The sequence below is a fragment of the Myotis brandtii genome, unplaced genomic scaffold, assembly GCF_000412655.1.
Source record: "Myotis brandtii unplaced genomic scaffold, ASM41265v1 scaffold634, whole genome shotgun sequence".
Classification (NCBI taxonomy): domain Eukaryota; kingdom Metazoa; phylum Chordata; class Mammalia; order Chiroptera; family Vespertilionidae; genus Myotis; species Myotis brandtii.
Genome location: NW_005370427.1, coordinates 16,188 through 26,607, shown reverse-complemented (window position 1 = coordinate 26,607; position 10,420 = coordinate 16,188). Strand labels below are relative to the sequence as shown.

At 47.7% G+C, this 10,420-nt stretch overlaps 1 protein-coding gene across 1 annotated transcript in view; it reads right to left on the bottom strand.

The window, feature by feature from the left end:
• The window catches only part of CALB1 (calbindin 1, 28kDa), a gene marked incomplete at its 5' end in the record, with an annotated part of 21,622 nt that extends 11,442 nt beyond the window's left edge, over positions 1-10,180 (bottom strand). The window contains 2 exons of the mRNA XM_014528434.1: positions 6,071-6,145; positions 10,053-10,180. Of these exons, the coding sequence (XP_014383920.1) occupies positions 6,071-6,145; positions 10,053-10,180 (203 nt within the window). The remainder of the gene's footprint in view (positions 1-6,070; positions 6,146-10,052) is intronic.
• Positions 10,181-10,420: the final 240 nt, after the last annotated feature.

Below are 10,420 nucleotides of genomic sequence, written 5' to 3'. Positions count from 1 at the left end.
GGGGGTGGGGTGGGGAGGAGGCTGCATCGTGCACAGGAATGCACCTCAGCTCCTTCCCACCATGTGGGAAGCCCCGTCCGAAATCACCAGGAACCGGGCTCCGGAGGAACCTTCAGGTCAGCTTGGGGTCCAAGATTCTACCAAACTATTGAAAAGACTCTCACACTTTTAACAAATTTCATCCTTTTAGGTCCACTGAAATTTTAAAATTTAACATAATCGGTATCATTCTACCTGACACGCAGGTAACCTCAGCTTCTCTGTGCCGCATAACATGCCCTCTAACTCGCCGGGTTTAGACCTTTGAGATCCTATCTCAAATTGGAACATGCGTTTAGAGGCAGGGCACGGGGATTGAAACCGGGGGACGGACCGAAGTCCCTAAGGATGTTAGTGTGGCTCAGCCAGGAAACAGCTGCTTATTGACTCTGAAGGAAGGTCGCAAGGTGGCTGAGCATTAACATAGCGTTCATTTAGGAGTCAGGGACAGCCAGGGCCCTCCCTGCGCCCGCTGGCTCGGGCTTGTCAGAGACGCTGCGAGGTGTGGGTGGACGCCCAGAGCCTGTCCGCCCTGAGGGCAGATATTATTCTTGGTCTCTGTCCCCCAGACGCTCAGCCCCTATGTGCCTGACATAGACTATGCACTGGCTGATAATTTTACTTCATAAAAATATCCACTTAATGTGATTTATAGTGAATAATTTGTTTTTACTATCTTCACCGTCATTTTCTATATTGCTTAGATTTTCATAATTATTGTGTGTTGTTTTGAACAGAAAAGAATAATTTTTCTTAAATTCTACTTATCAAAATCCACTAAGTACATAAAAACATTAAACAACAAAAAAAAAATAAAAGAAAAAGCTAGTAAGCAATGACCAAGGGTAAAGTTAGGAAAATTTTAACAATCTTTGCTTCAAAAATTAAAATTCATATATCTTGCATGAAGTTCAGAGATCTCTGGAAAGTCAAACACAGATATGGCAAAATCACTCTTCATTTTAGTGTAAATTTCTTTGCCCATTCCATTTCGTCCTACTCGTTTTAATTAATTTTTAAAAACGTCTACGTGCAACATATTCCATCTTATAATTTCACTGAACTGTTATGTTAAACTGAATACAGCACCATCCTATTTTACAGCCGTCAGACATTGTAAACATGTAGAAGGTAATGAGATACACCAGCCGTTAAGAGAGAAGCAGGGCTCTGGCCAGTTTGGCTCAGTGGATAAAGTGTCGGCCTGTGGACTGAAGGGTCTGATAGGGGACCTACCTGACCCTTCACCTGCTGGGTCACGGGGGCCTGAGGGCACGGCTTGGGGGGAGCTTGAGGAGAGTGGCGTTTTCCAACCCAAACAGATATAGTTCATATTGTAACAGTCCACACAGGACCCAGAATAGAATCAGAAAGAACTAAAATCCTACTGTCGACAGGGGGACTTATAACCTGATAGATAGAGCACCTGCATTAATCTGAAAAATAATCGTAGTATTTTAAATCTTAGAGCACACATACTTATGTGAATAGGGGGTTAGGTTTTTCTTAAGTTTCCTTTCCAAGGCCTGTGCGAAGCAATGGAGGCGGTGACTCAGCTGTGAATCCAGCAAGCAGACCCGATAAGCATGGTCAGGCTGGCCCACCAGGAGCCAAAACATCATCTCCTCCACATCATCTCATCGCCTGATGACAAGGACAGTAGCTGACGTCTGCGGACCCCCAGGGCTGCACGTGGCTGCACTCGGTTCCCAGCCTCACCCCAGCCCCTTCCCCTTTGTAACCCTGTCCCCTGCACCTGCTGGGAGGCAGGGTTTGATGCTCGTAAGCGCCCTGTCTTCTTGGCTGGCTGGCCTGCTCAGTAAACGCCTTACGTGATTCAACCCGGCCTTCGTTACTGGACACAGCGACAGGCAGCCTGAGCCCACCCGGGGGTTTCCTGGTAACAGGTTCTGGGTTCAATTCTGGTCAAGGGCATGTACCTTGGTTGCAGGCTCAACCCAGGAGACAGCTAATGGATAATGGATGTGTCTCTCCCACATTGATGTTTTTCTCTCTCCCTCCCTCCCTTCCACTCTCTCTAAAAATCAATGGAAAAATACCTTCAGGTGAGGATTAACAAAGAGAGAGAGAGAGAGAGAGAGAGAGAGAGAGAGAGAGAGAGACACTGCGTGGGTAGCATGGGCACCGTGCCTGGGATGCAGCGCCTCCCCCAGGTGCCGCCGTGTGTGGCCCTGAGTCTCACGGCTCCCGAGTGCCGGCCTCACTGCAGGGTAGGTCCACTAGGTCCCTGCTGACCAGGGAAGTGTCCTGATGCCTGTCCCAAGATGACTGGTCATTTCCTAGTCCTCCAGCTCCAAAACACTCCGTGTGCCGGAGAAGAGGTGGACACGTGGAGGGAGGGAGAGGGAGGTGGGTAGCTGTGGCCACACAGATTCACCTGTGAGGAGGGCCTGTCGCTGAGCGGAGGAACCTCTCACACCTGCCCCACTGCCCACTGGTGTGCACACCCCTGGGGCACGTGGGCTGGGCCTCACAGTTTCCTGGCCCAGCGCCTGCAGCCAACCTGACCCGGGGAGTGAAGGCTGCTCCTGGGCAGACCCTCCCGAGGGGGGGTGGGCCTGAGGCACCCTCAGACCTGCTTTCAGGAGCCAGGGCTGCTGTGGCCTCAGCTGGCAGGTTCGCCTGCCCCCTGGAGGCTTCCTAGGGGACTGGAGGAGCTGTGTCCCCAAGGACGTGGACTTGCAAAGGCTCCGTCCTCTCACTCAACACCGGGGACACCTCGGCAGGGTCTTCCCAGCCCGAGTGACTGTGGGCCCACTGTGTCTCGGGGGCTGTCACAGCCCAGGTCCCTCTGCCCAGTCCTGTTCTGTCCTTCCCCTTTGGTAGGAACTGACCCCCAGAGCCCTGCCAACAGGTTTCCTCACCGCTCCCGGGCAGGCCTGCTTCCCAGGGAGCCCGCGGCCCGCAGCCTCGTCGGTGCTGGTGCGGCCCAGCCTTTGCTGTGTGGTTGCAGTTGCCCAAATTCCTGCTGTGACCCCGGGCTATGCTGTGAGCATGAGCTGGGGCTGGGGACTCAGTCCCCTAGGAAGCCTCCAGGGGGCAGGCGAGTCAAAGCAGGAGGTGAACAGGGCGAGAGAGCGGTACCAGGAGGAGGGCACTCCCAGGGGCAGCACCGAGGGAGACTCTGCCAGCGACGGGCAGCTCAACGCCAAAGACAGCCGTGTGCTGACCCCTCGGCAATCCTGGAGCCTTTGATTTCATTTGGGAACCAGAGGGATGACTCCTAGGCAGCGAGGGTGCGTCCAGGAAATGGGAGGGGAACCATCGCCTCTACACTGAGGTCTGGTTGGATTTGAACATGACGAGCTGTGCAGGAAGTGGGGGAGGCGCGGCGTTCAGCGGGGTGTGCTGGGTTCCCAGCGAGTCCTTTCTATTTGGAATAACAGTAGCTGATGTATTTATGAGGTTCGCAGTGTGCCAGGGTTTACCTATGTGCTTGGCACATGTGTCACATTTGATGTTGCTACTGAGACGTCACCCCGTTCACAGCCAAGGAGACAGAGGCTCTGGACGGATGGCTGCGTGGACGCAGCTTTTAGCTTGAGCCAGATCAGAAGTTGGACAGCCTGACTTTCTCGATTTTAAGACCCTGGTCCCTTACCATCATCACCCTTAATTAAAACCTCAGTCAAAAAGTTCTCCTAATAAACCATTTAAAAATTCTATCCAGAGTGCAGTTTCAAATCATAGTTCACTGTCCGTCACTCCCCCAAGGTCTCGGATGAAAGAGCAGCTGCCAGAACATCGCATCCCGGGTCTGAGCCCGCTCCCCGCTGTGGAGGGAGGGGACGGCTAGAGAGGCCGGCTTCCCTCAGAGGCTGCTGCAGTTATGAGACTAAAATAGCTTTTAGATCTATCTCTGCAGTGGACGCAGTGACCTGGACAGACAGATGCAGCGAGGGGCAGAGCGGGCGGGTTCCGCTCATGACCAGGGTCAGGCGCAAGCCTGGGGACCCGCCTCCCGCCAGGGGAGCTCCGAGGAGAATTTCCATCATCTCCTGAGTCATTCGTCTCCCTCTTTATTCGAACCAGCCTTCTCTGCAATCGAGTCCTCCATCTCAGTCCAACTTAGAGCACCCTTGACTGCCATGGTGTTTGTTAAATTACCTGGGAATCCAATTCCCCTGTTCTGACTTCATGTTAACAATCTCTGGATCATGGAACTGCGTCTGTGTGTCCAGGTGTCAAAGCCACGCTGTTGGAGGGGGTGGTCACCTTCGGGGGGATGGAAACTGGCCTGTGTCTCCGATCTTTCCCACCCACGTTCCAGTTACAGCCCCACAGTCTGAGAGCAGACAGGGCCTGACGGCGTTTGGTTTACCCGGATTAGGTTTAGTCACCTCTGAAGTGGGCATAGCATTTAGACAAATCCAGCCTTTCCCTGTGACCACCGGGCGGCAGGTGGCGCGTGGGCGGGTGCATGCTAATTCGGGCCCATGTGGGTTCCTTCCCTCACGGCTGGGAGGTCTGTGTTGTGCCCCATGTTATACGTCGGGTTTCTTAGCAGGTGCTACCTGTGTTAGGGTGGGAACCAGCAGGGATGGACTTGATTTACTGCCCCTTTCCTGTGACAGGAGAGGGCACCTCGTCCTGCCGGCTCCTCACTCCTCCGGCCGCTTCCCCGTCTCTTTCCCAGTGATGATCAGAACCTCTCCTTTCCCTCTGCACCGACAGACACCCTGGGCAGAACTCACATTCACAGGAACCTCCCGGCGGCTCCTCCCTCCCCACCTGTCAGCACCCCGACTCCTGAGCGGGGGCTGGAACTCAGAGCCAGATCCAGGGTTTATCACTCCTGCGGGCACTTGTATGCATCATTCAACCTTTTTGGCTTCAGTCTCCTCATCATGAAAATGAGGATTTTAGCTAGTTTTTTCCCAAGGGTCCCATCTCGCAAAAATTCCATGTGTCGGATCCCCTGAGCCTCCTAAAGCATCGCAGGAGCCTCCCTCCCTCTGACTCTGCCTCGCTGACCTACGAGCCTCTGCGTGGGCACCGCGCCCCCTGCACCCGCTGGCCTCGTTCTCAGTCGCAAGCCCTCCTGCTATCCATCCATCTCTTCAGATAGCAATGCGTTACATGTCGGCAGAGGCGAGTGCAGACTCCAGGGAAATACTTTAATTACAAAGATAATAATAGTACGTCCTTCTGTAACTCGATCTGTACTAGCGGTTTAAAAGGAAGTGTATTCCACACTGACACGCAGCTGTCCTGTGAGATCAACTACTTGAAAACCAGGTTAGTTCTCAGAATCAAAGGTAAATTATGACTAAATGTTGTAACATTCAGGATGTCACAGTCCAGTAGACTAAGGACATGACATAAAGAACATAAGGACCCTCGTGATGTGGCATCTTTTAAAAAAGGAGCGTATGAACTTTCTGAAGGCTGTGCACGCGATTTCTCTCATGGAAATAGAGACAGAAACAGGTGGGGAGGTTTACGGAGCCGCTGAGGCACCAGCCTCTGGGAGACTGAGTGAGGGGCACAGAGCACTGATGTGGGACGGTTTTGCCTCCTTGGTTCACAGACAGAAGTCATCATCAAAAGTTAAGATCTGGCACCATGTTTTGAACTTCCAGGGACCTCTAACAGAGCTTAACACGCCTGCTGCCAGTTCAAAATAGAATCTCAGAAACCAGGCTGTGGCTCTGACACCGCCGCAGGGACTTTATATTTAACAGTGCTGAATGGTAAGAAACGCCCGCGGCCATGCACATGGAGGTGTCACACCGAGCGAGGCAGGTACACTCACCGGTGGGGAGTGAGCCCGGACGTCGGGGACTTGGCCTGTGTGGGCAGATCCCTTCCCTGGCCCTGGTCCCAGTGTCTCATCTAAATGTAGGCTGAGGACTCCAATTTTTTATTTTATATTTCTGAACAGAAGATAACCTGATACTTAGGCAACATAAGCCTCCCTAAAGGGTCTTGCCATATCATATCTGAGTTGGATATGGCTACAACATGAAGGCCATTTATTCAAACTGTATCTGAAAAACATGGCTCTTACCTCTACAATTCCTATTTTTCCATCATCTTTCTGCCCGTACTGCTCCACAAAAGCTTTCATCTCAGATGATAGCTCCTGAAATTATATAAAAGCGAGTAAAAAGTTTGTGAGAATAAAACCCAAACCCAGTCATGCTTGTGATGGTGTTAATAACTTACTGCAAAGAAAAACTGGGATTGGAACCATTTAGAACTACTCATACTGATGAACTATTCTCATGAAAATTAAAGACAACGGATAAACAGTATATGCTGGTTTTCAATGAAGGAGTTATAATTATCATGATCATTTCTGAATCGATTGCTATGATTTTTCTTCTATTATTAGTTTTGGGAATATACTATCCTTTAAAATGTCATCAGCATTGTTGAGTTGATGAGCTTTCCTGAATTAAAGATAATGATCTCTTTACACGTGCTTCAGAGGAGAGTCTCTCCTAGTGTGGCACCAGCTGTGCGGTAACATTCTTGCCCCTGGGAGGTATTCTACATGTTTTCAGTTAAGCAAAGCAGGAATGTGGCATCCATTGATTAAATAAGTAAAAAAATTAAACATCAGAAAAATATGTGTCAGATAAAAACTGACTTGTCCTTTCACTAGAGACAAATGCTGATGATCTGATGTTAAGCCACTGGTCATGGGTCCTGCATCCCAGCGCTTCCTTGTCTCCATTTTTTCTGAACTAAATGAACTTCAGTTCTATAAGACACGTGTGAGTGACTTGCTGAATGCATCCATTGCGTGGCTTCCCCCAATCTGTTCTATTGCTTACAGTCTCTTCCCTTTTGACAGGAGGGAGATCTAGGCACTATGATACTTGGTTAGTATTCAGGAAGTTGAATGTAGCCATTGGAAACAGCCCTGCTGAAGTCGTCACAGCCTGTTTAAAATAGGTCAGCCTTTACTGCTGCACATTCTATGTTCTTGCAAAACAAATTAAGGTCTCAGTTTTTGTCATAACTAGAAAGAGGCAGCCGTTTGCTCTAGGGATGGACCAGTTAGTATAGTCTAAGGGCTATTTTGAGGCTGAATATCTTGACTACAAGTTTACAAAATCCTTTCTGAACCAAAGTAAATATTGTTGGTAGAACTGAAGAAGCAGATAGTAATTAAGCAATTTAATTATAATGTAGTCTTAAAAACAAACAAACATGCCCTGACTGGTTGGGCTCAGTGGATAGAGCGTCGGCCTGCGGACTGAAGGGTCCCAGGTTCGATTCCCGTCAAGGGCATGTACCTTGGTTGCAGGCACATCCCCTGTGGGGGGCGTGCAGAAAGCAGCTGATCAATGTTTCTTTCTCATCGATGTTTCTAACTCTCTATCCCTCTCCCTTCCTCTCTGTAAAAAAACCCAATAAAATATATTAAAAAAAACAACAACAAAAAAGCAAACAAACAAACAAACAACTCTTCTAGCCCAGTCATGTGGCTCAGTAGCTGAGCAGTGACCCATGAACCAGGAGGTCACTGGTTGGATTCCTGGCAGGGCACATGCCTGGGCTGCACTTGATTCTCTCATCCATGTTTCTATCTTTCTATCCCTCTCCCTTCCTCTCTCTCTAAAAATAAATAAAAGCATATTTAAAACAAAAACTCCTCCTGTACAGATTAATTTTAACTTGTATTTATTAAATTTACTATAGCAACAACTGTAAGAAAGTGAGAGTGGCCCAGCCAGCATGGCTCAGTTGAGGGTCGACCTATGAACCCAGGAGGTCAGGGTTTGATCCCGGTCAGGGCACATGCCTGGCTGGCCCGCTCAATCCCCAGTGTGGGGTGTGCAGGAGGCAGCCGATCAATGATTCTCTCTCATCATTGATGTTCTTATCTCTCTCTCCATTCCTTTCTGAAATCAATAAAAATATATTTTTAAAAAAGTGAGAGTGACCGTGGTGGGACTATCCATTCGAATGTACATTCTTAGAGTACACAGAGAACAAAGCATTTGCTCTTAAATCTTAAAATCATCTTAGAAAAAAGAGTCAATGATCAAGGGACCAAGCACCTTGCTATCACCCTGTGTCTGTTCAGACTTGGTGTTGTTGGGTTATAATTTAACAATAAAGTTTCCAGGATTCTAAAATTGGAGCCTAGGCAGTAGAAAAAGAAAATTATGCTCTAAAACCTCCAAACCTCTAACATAAAGTCAGTATTTATAAAAAAGTACAAATATTAAAATGGGAAGAGGAAAAGAAAAATCTGAAGAAATGTATAGTTTCTAAATATTTGAATTTCTAAGATGAAAATAAATCTCAATTTTAAAATTACTTCTAGAAAAATTAAAATATATTCATTTATTTGCTGGAAGCATCTTACAAGGTTTCAATTTGAAATTTTTTAACAAGTAAGATTTTTTCCAAGCAAATATTTTAAATATATATTTTGAATGATGAAGAGACTTGTTTTTGCTTTATTAGTAAAAGATACATAGAGCTGTAATGATAGTATTGCATAAATTTATTTTCATGGTAATGTGTAAGGAGGGGGAGAGAAAGAATGTAAAACAGTTTCTATTTTACTTGATCCCGTTCAGTTATACTTCCAGGTTATATAGTCTAAATCTGGGTGAGACAATCCCCAGCGTGTTGTCTGGCTTTAAGTTGATTCTGTCAATGATTTTAGCAACTGATAGTTCTGTGATGCATTGCATTTTAGAGTCCTCTGGGATTCTTTTTGAACATGTTGAACATAGATATGTATCACACATAGAACAAAATGTAACTCTATTAGTAAGTTATACATACATATGTAATTTTTAAATTATATATAACTCAATGCTAGAGGTGGTGATCTGCTAAGAGTCACACACACCTATATTTTCCTCCAAATATATATACAGGGTGAGGCAAAAGTAGGTTTATAGCCATGAGTACACAGAACACAGAGTTTATTCTTATATTACGTATTAATTATTGTGTTATTTTTCATACAAACAACTGCAAGCCTACTTTTGCCCCACCTTGCATACACAATCTCTTTCTAGTGGTAGTCAAATAGCCAAAGAGTATAGCTAACAGCCCACCCAGCACTGCTTCTGAAATGCAGTCTTCCATAAATCCCAATAGATGAGTAAAATTCTTAACCTATTTTCCTTTATACAGTCATCTCGTCTGCGATTTAAAGGTGGGCACTTTGTTTTTATGCTGACAACATATATTCTCAACAGCATGACCAAAGGAGGGCATTCAGAATTCGTAAGAATTGTTTAATTAACTAGTGGATTAAATTACAATTACAGCTATTTTCAAAATGCCATTAATTGCTTACCATCAGAGCATCACTTTAAAAACATTGAATTGTTAAAATTACTTTTTACATTTCTAACTTTTGGGTTTCTCCCTTTGGGCAGAAATGAACACCTTTCTTGCTAAATTTTTGCTCATTATCATGTTGCAACTTGTTCCACTTTCCCCAGGGAGGGCGGTCATTTTGCGATCTCTCCAACCACATCCCCACCACAACCATAACTGGCAATAGAAAAAGAACCTTATCTGCAGGTCTGCTGCTGACCGCGGAGGGGCAGACTGGCTGTCTACCGGGCTGCTCACGCAGTTAGAGGGGAGTTGGGAGTTACCTAACCCAACCCAGTCCCGGGCGCAGACCCGCAGGGTTCGCACGCACACTTGCCTCTTAGGCACCAGAAGGGGGTGCAAGCATAGAAGCTGGACTTCAACCCTCCGGTTTGAGTCTGCACGGATTTTCCCGTTAGGGACTCTCTTTCTCTCTCCGACTCTGTCTCTCAGTGTCTCTCCCTATCTATATCTATGTTTCTCTGTCTCTCCCTTTCTCTCCCTCTGTCTCTCCGTCTCCCCCTCTGTCTCTCTCTCTGTCTGTCTCTCCTCTTCACCCGACACAATTCGGAAAGGCCCTCTTCTGCCCCTTCCTCAGTCAATAGAATTCACACGCCCTAGAAACCTGGGCCCTGCTGGCTCTTGATGCGAATGTGGAACATCTGTATTTTCCTCCTTTGAACTCCACCTACCAGCCCCGCCTTCTTCCGCGCCTGCTGGAGCTCCCGGACCAGGCTCTGCAGCTCCTTGCCTTCCAGGTACCCACTCCCTGCAAGACAGAGGTGCCAGGTGTCAGACAGTGTCCCGGGCAGGTGTCTTTCTGGCCACCCCAGAGGTTCCCTCCCCCCGGAACCTGGGTTGCCCGTGTGGGGGTGCTGAGCATGGCCATGGGACCTTTGAGGAGCAGTGTTCCCCAATCCCTGCGCCCCACTTTCTTGGAGAGAAATACGTTTACGGTTCAGAATAATGTAGACGCAATATCTAAACTTCCAAGTTCACAGTTACGCCAGGCTGGAGGTAAGCTTGGGGAGCGGGAGGAGGGAGAAGTAAAGAAAAGAAG